Genomic DNA, 20,306 nt, shown 5'->3' with positions numbered 1-20,306 from the left:
GGGGCTCTCACCAGGAGACACAGCTCCGCGCCCCCCTGTGCCCTGCTGGACAGCCTGACCAGCACGCCTTCACGCAAAAAGAGCTACTGCCTGCCATGGGCGGGGGGCTTCTTTCAGGGGTGGTAGAAATGTACCCAAGTCTGTTATTGGTGATGGTTGCACAACTCTGTGAATGTACGAAAACCCACTGAATTGTACTCTTTAACACGGTGAATTTTATGTTATGTGAATTATATCTCAGTTTAAAAAGCAATATATATATATATATTTTTTAAACGAGCTAATGAGCCACCTGCTATGAGCCAAGCAATGGGAACACCTCCCGGTGACTGGGAGACATGGACCCTTCCCAGAAGCACACAGACCACCTCTCCACCTCTCCAGTGATGGGCTGGCTTCCAGAAGCACTGGGGCAAGGGTGCCGACGTCTGGAGCGTAGGGGGGTGAGGAAGAAGAGGGGCCAAGGTGTCAAGGACAACTCCAGTGGCAGGTGGGTGGCATTAGCGAGAGGGAAGAGACATCGTTGTGACCTCGGCCACAGGGAAGCCTCATGAGATGCAGACAGGCCCACTCACTGGGAGGCCACGGAAACGCTGGGAGAGGTCGTTTGCAGAGGCGGATGCCTGGAGCCTACAACTTCTGGGACCACTTACAGGAGGACTGAGAGGGAGGCCACAGACCCCAAGAGACAGGCAGAGAGCATCAAGCTTGCCTCACCCCACGCCGTCCCCAGAAGAGGCTGCCCCAGGGCCCACGGAGAACACATTAGCATTTGCATATTTCGATGTTGAAGGCTTTCAGGAGAAGGAAATCTCCATCAGACCTGGCTCTTTCTGAAGGTTTCTCTCCCAGCCCTGGGGGAAAAAAAGGAAGGGCAGACAGAAAAGGGCTTCAGGCATACATACACGGGACCAGGCTCACTGGCCGTGAACCGAGAAAAGGTGCAGATGCAACACTGTGACCAAATGGGACCTTTTGGAAAGTTCTCTTCCAAGAGGGATCATGAGTTTGGGCCCCTGGAATGCCCCAGAGCAGCTCTGGTTGGTTCCCCAGCCCTGACTCAGATGCAGCAGCGCTGGCTCTCCCCTCGGGTGAGTAAATAAACTGACCCAAGGTCTGGAGGGGAGGGGGCAGGCGAGAGCAGGCTGGGAATCTGGAGAACCAAGTGCTGATTCTGGTGCAGGGAACAGACAGATGAGATGTCCAGTCCGTTCCAGAGACGGGTGGTGTGGCAGAATTCAAGAAAGAATTCCCTGAGCCTTAACACACCACTCCAGTTGGGATCCAGCCCTGCCCTGGCAGCCCGCTTGTTGCTGCTTTATAATATAGTGAATTAGTCACTGGATTAGCAAGCACATTTACACACACTGGAGCACAGCTGTTTAAAGACACAGGATCCCCTTTTCCAGGTGCCAGATTCTGGCTGTAAATCAACCACTGCAATTGGCCACAGGCAGATTCCAGAGAAGGCATGTTCAGTTGCGAAGCGCTTTAGCGGAAGTCGGCCAGTACTGCGAGGGTCTACTGGGCATTTGCTGGGGGACAGAAGGGACACGGGGTGTGGAGAAGGAAGCAAGGCCAGTGGCCTTTCTTCCGACCCGAGGCTCGTTATCTTTAAGAGGGCATCGCGTGGACTCACTGTGGACCTGGCCCTTCCCAGCAGCAAGCTAACGTGGAGGGCAGCCTGGAGGAGGCAGCTCTACTCCAGGCCAGCTGCAGTGACAGGTCGTAGAGGTTTCCTCCTGAACCTCACATGCTTAGGTCCCTCCCAGAAGAAAAGAAGAGGACAATTAAAATAATTCTATATCCTGATAACGACAGTTCCAAGAACCGGCCCTGTTGACCTGGCCAGGGCCTGAACATGATGCTTTTAAAGTCGGACCCATGACCTGAGGCCAAGCTCAAGTTTGCTAAGTGTGCGTGAGAGGAAAAAAACACTACCACTGGCCACAGGGACCGCTCCGGCCCACTTGGTTACAGGGGTGTCGAGTGGAAAATTTTCTGTAACCAGGTTCACAGAAACCACAGTCCTAACAACCACTGAAGTAGCAACGGCGCTGTCAGCAAAGAGCCTCTGTACAGAAATGGTGGCCTACGAGACACAAGGATAACACACCATTTACGAGACCCTGTGTCAGTGGAAAAGTATCTTACAGGCATTATCTCAAATCCTTGCAAGAGCCCTGAAAGCTCTTTATGATTACCTCCGTTGTAAGGGTTACACAAGGAAGGCTTGGAGAAGTTAAATACGTTGCCGAAGGGCAAATTAGCAAGCAGAAAATTCAAACGCAGGGCTGTCTCACCTCCAAACCCTGCTCCTTCCAGGACAGGGCGGTGGCTGCAGGGAGAGCCACCATCACAACCAATGTCATGAATGAGAGGCTGTGGGATTCACAGACAAAGAGGACTTTCTACGGAGCCGCCCAAAAATGGATCCCTCCCCTGTGACTATGAGGTCTCATCTACCGAAAGGGAAGAGAATGCGTCTGTATCTTAAGATGATGCTAAGAAACCTTTGGCATAAACAGACCATCTGAGGGATATAAGAACCAAACTCCAATGACTAAAAAAGTGGACCGCATGTAGGCTCCATTAGAACAGGAATTTGAAGAAGATCCTCAGATTCCTGGCTAGTTTGTGTGGGAGGAGCCTCCTGCGTATCTTGCACCAGCTTTTGGAAATTCAAATACTAATTCCTTGGAACTGGTTTGCCCATAAAAACACTGCGAGTGTTTTCTTACAAAGCAAGGCAGTTGGGGCCCCTGGAGGCTGGACTCATCCTCCTCGGTCACCCCTCGTTGTCTGCAGCCGATGCCTGTGAGTAGCTCACGCTAACCTGACCCTGTGAGTCCGGCAGCAAGTCGCCCGGGCCCGATCTCATCTAAAACGTGAAGTTGCTGTTTCGCTCATCCAGCACCCAAAACCCTTTGGAGACACTGCAGCCAGCCTGGACTTTCAAATTTCTCCCATCAGGCCATCCATCACAGGTGAGGGCAGAGAAAAGCCACAAGGCTCCCCTAAGAGAGGCCTTCAGAAATCCAGAAATAAAGAGATTTTTCTTTTTTTCTTTTTAAATCTCCAAATGAATCAGAGGCTAACTCCAGGTCCATCATGCAGACACTGATTCATTCCATGTGTGTGTTTATTTTTCTACCAACATTCCTCTTGCATCAAGTGGCCTCAAGGCCTAGACGTGTGCCTCTGAATAGCCGCTCCCTGGAGGGTTCTCAAGAATGGGTGGAGCCCTGACTTCATTCGTCGATTTCCCAATCTGGAAAATGGAGCCAAAAGCACCAACTCTCTCTATGCATTAGTAAATTTAGGTACCTATGTTTCATTTGTCCACTTTGAATTTGAAAATGCACATGGAAACGATGGGAACTATGTTTTTGGCTTCTGCTCTATTACACAGCCCAGTGATATATATTTATAGATATACTGGATGTTTTTCTTTCTTAGCCTGAGAATAATGAGGAACCCAAAAGAGCACACTGCGCAGAAGGGCGCACCAAAAATCAAAGCCTCTGATGAGAATGTTAGCAAATCTTCTCTCCAAACAGATTCTAAGTTGGTAGGACTTTGTAATTAGAAGGATCTAAGTTTAAATTTGTGACTTGAGAGTTCTTGGGGAAATTATTGCAGCCTTTCTGAGACTCAATTTCTTATCTTCATAATGGGGGTTAAGACACCAACCTTGGTACAAACTCTCATGTACGAAAAAAGCTACAAGGAGATATAATACAACACAGGGCATATAGCCAATATTTTATAATAACTATAAATGGACTATGACCTTGAAAAATTGTGAATCACTATGTTGCACACCTATAACTTATACAATATTGTACATCAACTATACTTCAATAAAAACAATTTTTTAAATAAAATTTAAAAACATTGGAAAAAATAAAACACCGACTTCATAGGGTTGTTTAAAGAATGTGATTATTTGTGGGAAGCACTCTGCAAAGTGCCTGGCACACAGTAGGTACTCTAGAACTATTAGTTTCATTTCTCTCATGCCTCCAAACTGAAGCGCAGATATGTACAGAGGCCAAAAACAAGCACCCAGCAGTTCTGGAGAATGTTTGATTTCCATTAGGAGGTAAGGAAGGTGTAAGATTGAACTCTTGATCTGATGTGAAATCAAGGATGCATTTCCTGTACACACACACCGTTCACCCTTAGAGAGTTCCTAGGTATTCAGCATCGTCACTCTGTATCATATCTCCCAGTAATTTAAGAACACTCCTTATATCACGGATGCCTCCAGAGTTTTCTGTAAACACGAGCTCATTAACGTTCCCACTCTCTCCAAGCAAAGGCAGCTCACTCACCAGGAACGCCCTTCTTCCAGAAGAATACGGAGCTGACGGAGGTGACAGGTGACGCAGAGACGTGGCTAGGGTCTGGCAGCTCTAAGTGAATCATGTATCCTGATTCTCATGCCGGGCCGCAGAAGGTAAAGGATGAGCACCTATCTGGGTGGACCTGTCTGGCTACCAACACGGAAGATGCTCCAACCAGGAAAAGGGAAGGCCAAGCACACTGCAGGCCTGACCACAACGACTCAGAAGTGGAGGCCTGAGCCCCATTTTGAAGAGGTGACACTTGGCAGCCACAGTAAGATTTGCTTTACAAGACTAAATGTTCCTGACAAGACAAAAGTTAGTGCCCACGTTCAAAAATGCCGAACTTAAACATATTCTCCATTCTGGCTGCAATCAGGTGTACCAAGCTCTACACCCAGCCCCACCTCCTCTTCCCCAATAATCCAGAAGCCCCCGGGGGCACTGCTGGCCATTCAGAATTAAACTCACTCCCAAGGAAACAGCCACATGCCAAGGGGCCACTTCTCCGTGTAACAACCTGTCATTTGGCTTTGAAACGCTCTTGCTTCCAGAATGACCAAAACAGGGGGAAGAAGGCTTATTTTTATCGCTAAGGAACAACACATTGTATTAGGGGGACAATCTAATATAACTTCACTAGACTCCAAGTGTATACACCCGGTGCCGTAGCAAATGCCCCAAATGGAAACTCACAGGGGAAAACATCGCTCACCGAAAATGTAATTCTTGTACACCTCTCTGGCACAATTCTTTCCCACAGCATGCAGCATGAGATGCAAAGTTTTCTGGGTTTTGTTTTACTTTTTATCCTGAGGTGCTCCTCTGCCTACCTGAAGTTCCTGCTCGTCATTAAAGTGGATCTCATTTGCTAAAAAGGGTAAACTGAGGCTCAGAAGACCAAAGCAATGAGCATATATTTCAATATAAGGAAACGGGGGTTGGACAGGAATTCTTTTCAAAACTCTTTAGATTAAAAAACAAAAAAAAATGCATTTCTCAAAGTCCAAAGTCAGCCTACCCCAGAGGAAAACTGCGTCTTTGTCTAGAAGCCTGTGGGGTAACTCACCTTTTTCTACTTCTTGAGAAAGAACTAACCTACCATCCTACTTAAAGTTTGGCCAGCGGTTTGGCATCATGGAAAGCTGTGCAAATTTTCCAGATCCCATATGATGGAGATTTGTGCAACCCACTTGAAGCTCAATCATCAGCCCACTGTCTACAGGGGACCGACTAACTGTACACAGAAAATATGCAGGGAACTCGATCTCTAGCAAAAGAGCAGAGGACGCCTCGTTAATACTTCTACCTCAGGCTAATGTTTAGTAGCCATAGTAGTAATGTGAACGCACTATGTATTCATCCAATCAAGGAAATATTTAAAATGTGTGTGGCCGAATGGAAATGTCAAGGGGTTTGGAGAATTCCAGCTTCCTGTTCTAACTCTGCCACTTACTTACCAAGTTACCTTGGGAAAGGAACTTGGCATCACAAGTGGGCATCAGTTTCCCTACCTGTAACATATTTGTGACTCAAGGGACGGTGAAGCTAAAAGGGGGAGTAAGTCCCATGTCAAACTGCGAAATGCTACCAGATCACACCCAAGTAATAAGTGAAGTGGTAAACAATAGGCACAAACAGACCTTAGTATTTCCCCAAAGTCAACAAATATCCAAATAGTTCTGAGAAGAGTGAGCTCTGGAGTGACCTGCAGCTGGGCTTGAATCTAAACTCCGCTCACCCGCTGTGTGGCCTTGGGCACATTGTTTAACCTCATGGTTTCTTCATCTGAGAGATGAGAAGAACACTTAGTTAGCTATCAGGGATAGGGGTAAAAGAATGAGGTTCTTGGCACGTTAATAAGCTGGCATCCAATAACTAACAGAAAAGAAAAAAACAAGAAAAAGGTAAAAACGAGCTGAGAGATGCCTACACAATTACGGATAGATCAACGCTGCCCTCTTATCAGTGGCAGTTTTTCTTGTTTTTCCCCCAAATTGGCACGCCGATCTTAGGTCCCTGCTCCTGAAAGAAAAGGGCAACTGTGCCAGACCTTTCTCAAAACGTAGCAATAACATCCAGAACCTGATTTTCAGATAACAACTGTGTGCAGGCGCCGTGCCTCCACTGCTGTAAATGCAGCCTTTGAAAGGCCGGCAGCCTGTGCTCACCACACCCCAGCACACACTCGCAGCAGCTTCCTGGACCCGGGGAGACCAAAGCAGGTGGGATCTCCTGGCAGCCAGCACCTCCGGGAGGGCCAGACCCCATTCCCGAGCACCCAGCAGCCAGGGGCCCAGCCCCTGCCTTGGTACACACAAGAGGCACGGGCCTCACCAGGGTGGCTTTGAGCAGAATGCGTTCCTGCTGCAGGAGGGGCCTTTTCTGCCCAGAGCAGCGCCCTGACGAGGAGTAGCCGAGATGAAACAGGTCTGGCTCAGACCACACGCTCGGCCCGGAGGATGCAGCTGGGGCTGCTGGCTGCTTCACCTACCAGACCCCCAGCCTACATCTCCTTCCTCCAGAGCAGACCCCCCGCGCTGGAGCTCCTTTCCGCTGCAACCGTAGCAAAGGCTGATGGAAAAAGGAAGCTGTTTCATGGAGAGGGACCAAGAGGAAGGTATGACGCCTGGTCCAGCGTCACCCCAGGGACAATGTGTTTCTCCAAACGTAGGCAAGGCCTGTGACAATTCCTAATGCCTCTCCCCATGAAAGGTAATCTTCACAAATGCATTCAAAATCCTCCCAATGATGGAACTGTGATGAACAGAATATGGGGACCAGGAGAAAAATACCCCCATTTTGCCTACCTCTTGAATGACATTCCATGCTCTCTCTAAGCCTTCATTATTTTAAATGCTATCTAGATTCATACACTATCAGCGCTAAGAGAAACCTTACAGGTCATCTTCTCCAGTGAGTTTATTTAACGATGAAGGGCTGGAGGTTCAGAAAAAAGAAATGACTTGCCCAAGGTCACACAGACAAAGAGTTGCAAAGCCATGGCTACAATCCAGGCCTCCTGGGTCTCCAGGCAATGATGGGTTCCCCAGAGTAGACACTCAGCTTAGCTTATACACAAAATGTACTCCTACTAGGCTGATAGACCTCCCCTTATTAGTCCTGAATCCTCACTGCATTCCACACATTTAATTAGTATTTCAATGATATGAGACAACCAATGCATAATGTATAGAATTAAAAAAAAAAAAACCTAGGCAGGGAATCTCAGATAGATAGGAAAAAGAAAAATAAATACTAGAAGTATAGAAGTCAACACATGGAAACTCTTCCACTGAAAATGCCCTGTAGTGGATTTTCTGAAGGGTATTTGAAAATCAAACTCAACCACACACTCTCATGAATGATAAGTAACGACAGTGATTATCCCAGCACAAAACTCTAATTGCACAAAAATATCATTAATTGAGAGTAGGTATAGTACCCGGCACATAGGAGGGGTTTCTAAATATATACTTCAAAAAACCACGTATCTACAAACACTCACCAGATTAGGAACCCCCTGGCCTAACCTAGATTCTTATTTTCCATTTGTACCTTGAAAATATGTACCTGATTGATTTGTCATCTTCTCTGAGGTTTAACGCTTATTCTGATAAACTGATATAGAGGTTTTAACAACTAACAGTATGACTGGGAGGTAAAGTAATGCTACCAAAAGAAAAAACAAATCACCTCTCTCATAAGCCTTTTCAGTAACACTGCTCTGTCCTTAAAATCTCCCTACTTTCAAAGGCAAAATTCATCCTGAGATGCAAAACGCTCTCACATAGGTCCTGGTCTCACACTTCCAACTCTCTACCCTTTCTACAATCAAGGTGTTTTTCTTCATATTTATGTAAGCCTTTCTTTCACTCCAAACTTGCAGCATTCTCCCCACGCTGTTCTCTCTATCTAAAATATTCCTCTGTTTTTAACCACATCTTCCAAATTTTTCTGAAATACCCATGGTCTCCCTGAAGCTGACCCAGGAAATTATTCTAACCTAGAACTGTTGGGAGAAAGCGCCCAACAGACACAGAAAATAGAATCATTGATCCCCATGTACTTCCACAAGTTCAGATGATGCTCCTCCTGCACTTTTACCCATGAAAGCACCTAGAGCACAAGGATTATTCCATCTGGGTTGCCCTGACCTGCCATACAGCCGTGCAGGATGTAAAGTATTCAGAAATGATTACAGAGACAAAGAGTGGAAACAGATTACCCACCTGGCCACTTGGACTAGAATTCTTACCCAAGTGCAATGTTTGGTCCATATGGGGGTTTTTCCAAAAGTCTATGAAATATCACTTAAATTCTTTGATCTTTTTTTCACTATCTCCTTTCATTCTTTCATTAGTCCTTTCATACTTTCTAACTCTTCTCCTGTCACCTCTCTTCTTTTCTTCTCTTCTTTTTTAGCCAAACGGGATGTTGCGGTTGAATCCACTATTCCATTCCCTTCCTCCCGCCCTAAAAAACTGAGGGCTTGCTGTTTTACTTTTCTTTTTGTTTTTACCCATTTTAACGGTACAAAAAAAAAATTTTTTTTTTGCCCCTTTTGATCCCAACGTAAAACTTGTCATCTTGGATAAACATTAAAACAAAACAAAGGAAAAATGTCATTGTCTTCACGTGTGTAATGATGGCATTTCCCCCGACTCAAAAGTTCATTTTCACACACACACACCCTACACGCAGAGAGTTTACAGTTCCTCTGCAGAACTTTGCAAAGCAAAAATCGACAGCTTAGCATAGCTCCTCAAAGCTACCGAGAGGTTTCAAATGCTTAAAGTGAACTCATTTGAGGTTGATTTTTAGTTGTTTCCCAGGTGCTGAGAAATATTTTATTATGTGTCAAAAAACACATTTACAAATATAACTCATGCTTGGGGGAAACCACACTGAACTTGAATTTCTTCAAACTCTTAATTTGGTCCTTTTAGCTTACTCTGGATGGCCTAAGGAGATACCATAAAGAATATTACTGTCCCAAATCAGTGTCTAAGTAGTGTGCACCCCATTTCCAGGGACAGTCCTAGTCTATCTCTCATTGTGGTGTCATTATTAACAGCACCCATTACACTCTCAAAAGTGTCCCAGTTTGGATGGGAAATCACAAGCACACACCATCAAGATCTGAAATCCAGTACCCTAAAACTTTCCAATGCTACACTGGGTCTTAAAGCACCATCTGGGTCAGTATCTTACAATTCTGAGACCGAACGAAATGCTACAGAAAAAGGACAATGGGGAAAAGGTGATGGGGCAGTAAGAAGCCACCTTCCCAGTGCCCAGTGACAGGCCTGGCCCCAAGCAGCAGAAACTGGAAAGCACCTGAGAAATATGAAGAAGTTGGCCAAATAATCAATAAATATTTATGGCTCAAACAGCACTATTTTGAGTGCTTCTGTCAGCATGGCTCCCCGCCAGCGATACTGGATCTGCTGTAACCTACGCTACAGACCAATTTCCTTCTGGGCGTGCATAGAGACTATAAACTACCCAAGTGAAAGAAAAAGGTAACGTAGATAGGCACAGAGCTTCAAGAAAAGTAGCCAAATAGCCTGTTTCTGCAAATGTGAAAAACACCTACTGAAGTTCTGGAGAAAGAGCTCTTCAACCCAACTGAAAAAAAAAAAAAGCAAACTGGAGCTGTAGATACCTGACAAGGAAAAATGATAGATTTGGGGATTGTCTTCACATTCCTAACTCAGAGTTAAGAAGAGCTTAACAGCTGGAAGCAAAGGGTGGACCTAGAATACTGTGAACAGGGAGGCAAATCCCATCGGAGACTCTGTCTGAGCAGGGGGGTGGGGTCCCCACTTCATTCGGGAGCACCCAGATAAAAACATGAGGACTGTGTCGTGAATATCCAAATTCCTCTCTGGGATGACCGTGGGACCCAAGGGTATTAACTGTTTGGAAAAAATGCTCCCCGTAAGGCAGTGACAGAGGAACCAAGACCTCACCCGTGGACAAGTCGCCAGGGAGTCTGTTGGTTTCCCACTGAGCTGTGGGCCAGCGGGGTGGGGGTGGGGGGTGGGTTGGTGTGGGCAGGTCTGCAGGTAGCACCCTGGAGCTCAACTTCCCTCCTTGTGCCAGAACAGCTACACACTATGTGCCCTGACCCATGGCATGGGCTTGAAAACCCTACATTTTAGGCAGGGAAAAAGATAAAACTTATTTGCTGTGCAGACAATAAAGGCAGGTACCTCTGGCCTCCTTGCAGGAAGGAAAATTAAATTACATCTGTACTAAGAAAACAAACTGCTGCTGATCTGTGTCTCTCGTCGCCCAGATTGTGAGTGAGATACATGCAGAGCTGTGTCCGCGACGAAAGAGGTAAATCAGGCCGAATGGGGAGGCTCTGGGAAGGATGTGACCTTGGAAGTGAACACAATCACATCCTCACCTGTGAGAGAACGAACTACATCTGGAAGACATTGGAAAAGCAAGAAGCCTGGTTCTCTGCTTGGTGATCTCAGGCAAGCTGGAACCCTCAAGCATCTTCTTAAAGCAACACACCTCGACTGCCAGCCCTGGAGGGAGCTCATGGGACAGGCCCTAACCCCAAGCTCAGAGGAGTCGTGCAGGGCTGCAGGGGTCCCCTGCACCCCTCAACCCCCAAAGCACCGACCACCAGTGCCTCCTCGTTGCCCCTCTTTTGATTCCCTGAGTTTCTGTGAATAAGATGGTGCTTTACATTAGGTATAAAATGCTCGCAACACTCATCAGTTTATAAATTTCTATCAGTGCGGCCTAGAGCAAATTATGCATCTCTCAGAATATCCTCTTCCTCATCTGAACAATGGATGTACTAATTTGTGCCCGTACCCCAGAGTTAGTGGTGTGAAGTGGGAAAGAACCTGGCACGTGATGCAGGTTCGGTACGTGTTTCAGAAATACCCCTACAGCTTGGGAACGGCAGGAATCTACCTTCACTGCAAGCTCAGGGAATGCCACCACAGCCATGGGTGATTCATTCCGCAAACCAGGGACGGCTGTAATTATACTGTCGCTGTCGCCATTGTAGAGTTATCTGTGCTCTTTGCAGTAGGGAGCCTCGCTTTCCTGAAAAAATCCTGACCTACACTAACCAGCTCTCGGTTTTGCAGAGATTTTGATGGAGCCCAGAGCAAGCTGGGCTCTGGGAGGTTGACCGCGGGCTGGTTTGTCTCCTAGGGGGAGGTGATCCCCCTACAGGGTGGTCTGGTCTCTTTAAGAAAGAAAAAAAGTTACACAGACAAAAAAACAGCAATACAAACCAACCAAAAATGCCAGGAATGCGAGCTCTGCCAAACAAATAAATAAATAAGATGGGAGATACTTTATAATAACTGGACATGATGCATTTCCCAACCCTGCATAACTGAAGAACTCTACATTTCCATCAACCCTGCAAATGTTCCCCGGCCCCTAGTCTTGGTGGCCTTCTGGCTCTGAGGCAGCACTGACAATCTCCATCACCCGCAGTAACTGACTGATCCCTGAGCCTGTAACTGACAGCCGGGCCCCAGAGATGCCCTGACACTCTGAGAGTTACCTGGCTCGCTGTTTGCTGGGGCACAGAATGGAGTGTGAGATCTCAGTGAGGCAGGTGAAAAGGTTCTCTTTAACTTTACTCTTCTTTCCCTCTCAAATAAGCGATTAGGGGAGGTGCATAGGCAGCTGCAGCCCCTATAAAACACTTCAAGGGCCCCTAAAAATTCTACAGCCGTCGTCATTTTTGTGTTGTTATTGTGGATCAGCAGTTTTAAGATTTGCACACAGTAATAGATTTAATTCTCACATCAACCCTATGACGTAGAAGGATTATCGCACTCATTTTACAGATGCAGGAGCTGGAGCACAGAGAGAGATGAAGTAATTCGTCCAAAGTCACACAGCTAGTAAGTGGCAGAACTGAGATCCAAACCCAGACAGGCTGGCTACAGAGTCCCTGCTCGGAAATGCTGGGCTCATCATCACTAATGGCGCGTGGTCCGTGGGGGTCTGGAAGCACAGTGAACAGGCGATCCTAAGAGCCCGGCAGCTCTGCCCTTCTTTCTGGTCCATACAGATGAAGATACAAAGACTGACCAAAGGCACTGGGAGAGGGACGGAGGTTCTTCCTATCTCTAAGGGCAGTACAGGTCCCCGAGGGATGGACATCCTTTCCTAGGGTAGGAGGGGGGCTGATCCTTTTTCATTCTTGTAAAAGTGCAAAGGAACATAATTAGAATTCCTGATCTTCCCTGGGCATTATGCTCACCTCACCAAGAAAGTGGAGTGGGAAAGGAGAGGAAAAATTAAGCGGCTGGGGAAGGTATTTGCTTTGGCACCCAGCCTCCACCCCTTCTCAGCAAACTCCACACCAGGAGGGAACTCCATGCACACTCTATGGCTTTGCTTGTTTTAACCTATTTAAGCTCTGAGAACCTGGCAATCATGTATTACAATCAAAATGATATATCCAACTTTACACCTACAAGGAAAATTCAATGCCAATGTTATTTCCAAGTATATGGTAATTTGGCACTTAAAGCTGTCAAAACTCCTGGTGAGGTCTCAATCCAGAATCAAAGTGAATAAAGGTTCTTGATAAGGTCCTAGCCACTGAGACTGGCAAATGACCCAGGCTCCTGCTGGGACACCCACCTCCCTCTTGCCTCTCTCCAGCCCTCATATATGAGGGGAGGGGGGGAGGGAGAAATCCTGGTTTAATTATTTAAACCAGGTAAGTTCCCAAAATAGTTGTCTCCACACATAAGAAACTAAACCACCCAAAGAATCATTCTGACAAATACTTGTCACAGCTGTAGACACAAAGCCACGCTATGAGAAGTTAAACTTTAAAAATGTCCTGTATGGTCTGATGGGCAAAGCAAATCCCCACTTTGCCAGTCAGTGTCTTTTCCCATCAACAAAAGCAAGCAGCCCTGGCCGATGCTTCCTGCATCCTTGCACCTGCAAGTTCAAGACTCAACTGAAGTTTCTCTGCTAAGCTTTACAGAGGTAACTTGCAGTATTACTCAAGGCAACTGTACGCTGAGATGGTAGAAACCGGGATGCATTTCACTTGAGCTGCTGGCTCACTAGACATTCTTAGGTAAATAACTTACCTTCTCTGTGCCTCCATTTCCCTTCCTGGGGCATGGGAATAATATTCACGTATATGCTACTAAACCTCCAGAAAAAAATGATCTCAGACTTAGTTGATAGCGCCAGAAATCAAATCTCGTTACAATGAATGGCAGAAGACTGCCTAATTTCTTTGATCAGTTGAAATTTTCTTGTATTGAAGGTTGCTGACAAAATATTTTTGCAAAAGAAGGGCACTGTAAATTTGCTTATTATAATGGGTATGACTGCAGCAGTAGGCCTCACTGTCCCCATTTTACAGACGGGAAAGCTAAGAATAGTTACTTGCTCAGGATTTATTTTTATCAATAATCAACAGAACAGTACCATATACTTAAAACCTCTAATGTTTACTAAATTACTCCCCCAAAATGCTTCCGCTGTTTACTGTGATCTAAAACATGTGTTGCTAGGGGCTCTTTTTCCTTCCCAGCATGCCAAATCCATTGTAGGCTCGTAGACTGGCATATTGACACCATTTCCCAGACGACCAAATCTGTCTCTTCCCCATAAACACACATATAAACAAGCCATACTTAAGGAAAGGACCTATTGGTTGAGATCTATCTTTGCTGGGAACTATCCTTTCACTTCCTCTATAAATGGTCTGAATCAATTGTGACTAACAGAATTTATTCTGGCTGCCTTGAACTCCCCAAAACCACCATCACAGCAGCATCATTTCTGAACTGTAGCTCTATGTACCCGAAATGTCTCCGAGGTGCCAGTTCATCTCAGCATCCTTGTGACAACAAACAGCCTTAGTCTTCCTGCACCTCCCAGGGAGCAACCCTGGGCTTGAGTGTTAGGGGGTCTAAGAGGAGAAGACACCAGCCACTACCATGTCTTTATTAAGATTTCTGCAGGATCTCCAAATGACAAAACGTCAGCTTGGCTTGTGTTGAAAGTTTAAGCAGATTCAGAAAGGGTTAAAATAAGCAACTAATTATGGCGGAGGCAAAGAAGTCTTAAACATGGGGAGCCGCTGAACTTACTGATAATCCAATACAACAGAGAAGCACATTACTGCGATTAATTTTTTTCCAAAAAGCACCACCTTCTCCCTACATGTTTCTATATACCTTTACCTCCAAAATAACGAATCTCTTAAGGATAGCTGGCAGTTCCCTATCCTATAAGAAAGCATCTTTTCTTCTCCAATTGCATTTATTCCAGAAATTCTGGAGCTCCAGCGTCCATTAAACTGCTTAGTACCAAAAACTGTGTCTAAGACAAAATGAAATTTCTGTCCTACCCCTTTCCTTTTCAAATCCTACAAATCCAAGAGTTGGATAACACACCAGTCAAAGACCCAAAGTCACGTTTGGTGTTGGGAGGTTCTCCCTCTTCTAACAGATCTTTGGTACCAAGGGACAAATTTACAGCAGATTAGAAAGGTGGATAAAGTGAGTAACCTGCATGAACAGAATCGGGATGTTTCCTGCAGTTAAGATGATCATTTCAGCTCAGCTCCCATCTCCCTATCCTCAACCCAGAAAAGAGAAGCTAGATAGCAAAGGGACATGTGACAGGGGAGCTCAGGAAGGCAAGACATTTGAAAATGTGCATGAAGGCCAGCCAGTTAGACACCGTTTGGGCTCTTACTACCCAAGGCCCTCCATCCGGCTCCAGTTCTGGGGCATGACTGCAGGGTCAGGGGATGATGTCCTCGGCGGCAGTGTCCACCCCCCTAACGTTAAGGAATAAGGCCAGAGGGTTCCCGCTCATTTGGAAAAATAAAAAAGCAGGAATGGGAGTGCTGGCCATTCTAAAAGCTTTTTCCCATTACTCACAAAAACACAGCTGTGAAAATAAATACCACCCCCCAAACAAGGGTCTCGGGCCACCAACGTCCTCTTCTTCCTCTCTACCTCTCTCCAGCTGCCACCAGCATCGCCTGCTCAGGCAGAAGCTCTGGCAGAAACGCACCACTGCCTGTAAGGGAAGAGCGAAGGGGGTAGAAGCGGAGGGGACCCCGGCCTCTGGCCGAGAGCTGGAGTGGGGGCTTCGGCAGTCACCACTCACCCGGGGATGGGAAAAGCTCCAGATCCACTTTTTCCGTCTTGATGATTGTGAGAGTCGGTTTGAGATCGACGGCCGCCTTCATGGTGCCAGGAGTGGGGGGACAGACGGGACTAGAGCAAGTTTGCTGTTATTCTTGTTGTTTCTCTTTTTAATGGGGATAAGTAACAAGGGACAGGGGACGGGGGTCGGACCTTCTTCCCTAAAATCTCAAATTCCCGCTGACTTTCCCCGGCGCCCAGAAGGTGAGCGGCCGGAACTCTCTCCCGGGTAGTTGGCACTTTGCGGGAAAGTGCGCGCGCCGGGTGCCCGCCTCGCCTGCGCCCCGCCGGCTACCTCCTAGTCCTGGCCCGGCTCCCTCCTCTCCGCGGGCAGCCGCCTGCGCTCGCCCTCGCCCTCGCTCTCCGGAGCCGACTCCCTCCCTCGCCCGCGCGCTCTCCCCTCCTCTTTGGGGCGTTACTCGAGGCGCCGAGCCCCGGCCGTGGGTCTGCGCGCCCGGCCCCCTCCCCCAGGGTCTCCGCGGGGGGGCCGGGAGGGACGAGGGGCGGGGCGGCGAGGGGCGGGCACGGCCGGGGGCGGGGCCCTGGACCCGCGGCCAATCGCCGGCGGCGGTCCAAACCGAAAGGAAGGCTGGGCGGAGCTCGGCGTCCGCCGCGCCCTCTGCCCCCCGGGCACTGCAGCCGGGCCGCAGAGAAACCGCACGCGGAGCCAGCGGGTGCCCAGGCCGCTCCGGCCCTTCGGGAAAGTCCGTCAGATTCTCCACGCATTCTTGAGGACTTGGTCACCCGCTCCCGCCCCGTCCCGGGAGCGGCATAGTTCTCCAAGTGCGTGTCTATCATTCATTCACAAAGAGTGACACACAGGACGTGAGGCAGCGACTTGGAGGGGCCTGCGTGCGAGCAAGCGCAGGGGGCTCCAAGCCAGTGTCCTCAAAGGGCTCTGGGAATATTGGACTCCAGCCGATTATGAGTCAGGGATCGGCACTGGATTGCTGCAGGAGCCTTCGAATTTTCAAGGGCCAACAAGTGTCATCGTTAAGAAATTAGTTAAAAATGACCTGCCCTTGATAAGGATGGAGCCCAAGGCAGCCTTCTGGAGACCCAAAACAAAGGCCCAACGTCGTCTTTATTACTGGGAGAGTCAGGAACAGGGCCCCCAAACTAGCATCCACTCCTGGGCTTCCTTAAGCTTCCCGTTTCCCTACAGCAGTGGTTGGGTGGCAGGGAGAACTATTATTCCGTTCCTCTAATTATGTCACCATTGGCCAAAAGTTTTGTCTTTCCTTTCACAGATCCTCCTCTACTAGATAAAACTGACAACCCTCCTAGCACCACCATCAAAAATGGGATGCACAAGCTCTGTGGTTTCGAATTTCTGGAGTACGTCATTCGCAGCCATGACAGAATCCCAGTACACAGACCCCTTTTCCATTTGGGAAGCCCAGACACTTCAGACACCATAACATGATCCTGCATAATTAATGGTTTGCCACTGGCACACTGGTTATCATAAATGGAGAGAGTTGGTCTGAATTAATAAATCAAGCATTAGACATAGAGGTGCAACCCTAGACACATACGTATAGCTGGAGCCAGGCACTGATAGCTATCTCTGATGAACTAAAAAAGATTAAACGTAAATCTTTCTGGGGCTTCCCTGGTGGCGCAGTGGTTAAGAATCGCCTGCCAATGCAGGGGACACGGGTTCGAGCCCTGGTCCGGGAAGATCCCACATGCTGCTGAGCAACCAAGCCCGTGCGGCACAACTACTGAGCCTGCGCTCTACAGCCCGCGAGCCACGACTACTGAGCCCGCGTGCCACACTACTGAAGCCCACACGCCTAGAGTCCGTGCTCCGCAACAAGAGAAGCCATCACAATGAGAAGCCCGTGCACCGCGATGAAGAGTAGCCCCTGCTCGCCGCAACCAGAGAAAAGCCCGCGCGCAGCAACGAAGACCCAATGCAGCCAAAAATAAAATAAATAAAATTTTTTTTAAAACATAAATCTTTCTGAACAACCTCAGAGAAAGCTATTTTTAATACTGTTTCCTGATTTCTAAGCAAATGTTCAGCTCCCACCACTTGGCTGTAACTGTAACCTCAAGCTCTGATAAGTTTTAACACACCTGCTTACCTTCATCTAATTCCAGTTCTGTCCCCTTGAAGTATTAGTAACTTACAGGTTTCCCACAGCCAAGGAGGGGAGGAGCCAAGAATAGGAGATAAATCTCAAATCTCAGGCTCCCGGTTCAAACTGCAGATTATGCTAGTCTTCCAGTGACCAGAGGGAAGTATTTGTATGTGATAATCCTAATTGTCGAAGGAATGTTGTCATCCAGCTGTGTTTCCAAAAGGTATCAGAAAACAGTGCTGGCCCCCAGATGACAAGAACAGACCCGTCTGATCCTGGGAAAAGCTGAGGGAAACAACGCATGAATGAATTGTGCATTTACACATTCAAATGAGCAGCAAAGGAAAGGATCTTGAACCAATCCTGCCTTACCCGCTGTGAATACATCAGCAAAAGAACTGTGCAAATCAGGAGTTGCTTTGCGGAGTTTTGTTTTATTGATGTTATGTTAAGGAGATGCTGGTATTTTTTTTTTAATCCAGGTGTGACTGCTCTATTTCAAACGCAGCTTCCTCAGAGCAAGTCCTGTCTCTCTCCCTCAGTCGGTTTCTCAGCTTTCTTTCCCAGGCTAGCCTAAACACGGCTGCTACCTCCCTCACCCCCAAACTAGACACTAAAAGAGCCCGCCATGATGAATCCGAAAAACACTGTCCACTTCAGCAATGGGGGAATTTATTCCTTCAGTTCTTCAAGGATGACAGCTCAACTTGTCAATCATCCTTTCTAACCCCGTCCTGAAGCACAGAAGTTTGACTGTGCAAATCAGGGAGTGGGGTTTGGAAGATAGCCAGAGGCCACCACAGACTTCCAAGAAAGTTACTCCTGCAGGAGGCCAATTTTGAGTATTGATGTTATCAGAAGTTATGCATCTAACCTCGGATCTGGTGGAAACAAGGAGCACTTAATATGGACAAGTGAAAGTATTTTTACATATTTGGGATGTTAATGAGCTGATCAGGCCTGCAAGGATCCCACTTGATTAATCTGATCAATTTTGATCAACTCAATTTTTATTCTTTCGAGGACACAAGTAGATTTTTCTAAATGTTTCTGTGAACTTTAGATGATATTTCTATCTTACCGTATCCTAAAACACAGTGCCTTGCCTGGTGCCTGACACACTGCAGATGCTCAATCAATATGTGTTGAAGAGTGAGCTGTCACCTTCCTGGTCACTAGGGGCTCTTACTTTGCCACCATGGCTTTCCAATGCAAAGGTTAAGTGAGTTTGATATGCTAGCGCTTGTGAAAATGAGCTAAACGATGTCAGCCACTCTGCCTCTAGGTCTGGCCTTGGCCGACCAGAAGCTCTGTTCCCCAGCACTCCTGTCCACTGGGTTTCATTTGCGCCTCAGTTTCCCCACTAACAAGACAAGATCAGAGGAGCTTTGCCTTCCATCCCCTTGGGCAAGTTGTTTCAAGACTATATCTAATTTTTAAGGCACTCAAGAAAACTCAACCAAGGGACAACTTTTTGTTTTTGCCGGTAATGCAGCAGTCTGCTCCTCCGGTACTTGGGAGAAACCAGAATTGTATTTTCAAATATTCCCAAAACTTGGGAATCACACCCAGCAAGGGCTGAAATTCCTTAAACTAGAAGCCTCATGTCAAAGGGGTTAAAATAAAGCCAGCAGGAGTTGAGGGACAGGGGTGTGACGTTAGACGTTAATGACATCAAGAAAACAGTCACATTTTTTATAAGAATTCCCTCAAAAACATAGAGTATGTAAAAAACATAAACTTTCCCTTTTATGCTCCTCCCTCAACTCCCGCTCCAACCTCAATAAAAAAGAAATATAAAAATACACCTAATTATAAACAATCCTGAAAGACAGACTCTCCTCCTCCAGAAGCGTGCTAGAAGAAGTTACTTTTCTATTTCCCACATCTTGACCGTCCGCAAACCGAAGAATCTCTGAGTTTTGAGCTAAACTATGCTTTATTAGAGGTAGGTGCAAAAACACTCAGACCACTAACGGCTGATCCAGAGCAAGTTTATGACTCACAGATGTTCATTTACTGGCTTAAATGTAAGATTGAAAAGAAAAGAAAAAAAAAAAAAGTCCTCGATTAACAACCTGCCCGTTTTGCATTTGTGGTTGTTTTTCTCTGAGAAAAAAAGCAGCAGTCCCCCGTCACACCCAGAAACAGGCTCCTAAAGCTTAGCTCTACAGCAAGTGGCTTCTGTGTGATAAGTTGAGTCACTGAAAAGCACCCTGGGGGGAGAAAGATGCCTGGGGCTTAGATATCTACCTAAGTTATGGAGCTGCCATAAAATGGAAAATTGGAGAAAATGAAAAGAGCTCTCTTAATTAAACTCTGATGCCAAAAGGCCTTAGGGTCAGTTCAGGAACCCAAGTGGGGGATCGGAGCTGCTGTCGCCGACTGCAGGCTGGCTCTGTGACCTCACCAAAGCCACTTAACCTTTTTGTGTCACAACCTCATCTCTGTTTCAGGGAATAAAATCACCCCTGGCTCTCCCGACCGTGTAATACAGACTCATTAACTATTGTTTAGAAGGTACAATAAACAATGAGCGATAAGTAAGGAGGGAAGCCAGGGAGGAGAGGGAGGGTGGGCGGGGAGAGGGGAGGACCGGGGCCCGTTTGCCCTGGGAAAGTTCTCCAGGATAAAACCAAGATGAACGTGAGTAACGTAGGCTCTGGCATAAGGCTCAG

General features: G+C 47.1%; 1 protein-coding gene across 4 annotated transcripts in view; it reads right to left on the bottom strand.

Moving 5' to 3' along the window:
- Nucleotides 1-20,306, bottom strand: part of ETS1 (ETS proto-oncogene 1, transcription factor) — a 113,781-nt gene that overhangs the window by 49,926 nt on the left and 43,549 nt on the right. For 2 of the 4 annotated variants that reach the window (XM_027093005.1, XM_027093007.1), the window contains exon 1: nucleotides 15,501-15,920. The exons of the other annotated variants lie outside the window; for them this stretch is intronic. In XM_027093005.1, the coding sequence (XP_026948806.1) occupies nucleotides 15,501-15,582 (82 nt within the window). In that variant the 5' untranslated portion in view covers nucleotides 15,583-15,920. Of the gene's footprint in view, nucleotides 1-15,500; nucleotides 15,921-20,306 lie in introns of those variants that run through there. 4 annotated transcript variants of the gene reach the window in all.

Source organism: Aethalodelphis obliquidens, unplaced genomic scaffold (assembly GCF_003676395.1).
Source record: "Aethalodelphis obliquidens isolate GAN/ISIS:26980383/991018 unplaced genomic scaffold, ASM367639v1 scaffold82, whole genome shotgun sequence".
In the NCBI taxonomy this organism is placed as follows: domain Eukaryota; kingdom Metazoa; phylum Chordata; class Mammalia; order Artiodactyla; family Delphinidae; genus Aethalodelphis; species Aethalodelphis obliquidens.
This window is presented reverse-complemented; position numbering and strand designations above follow the sequence as displayed.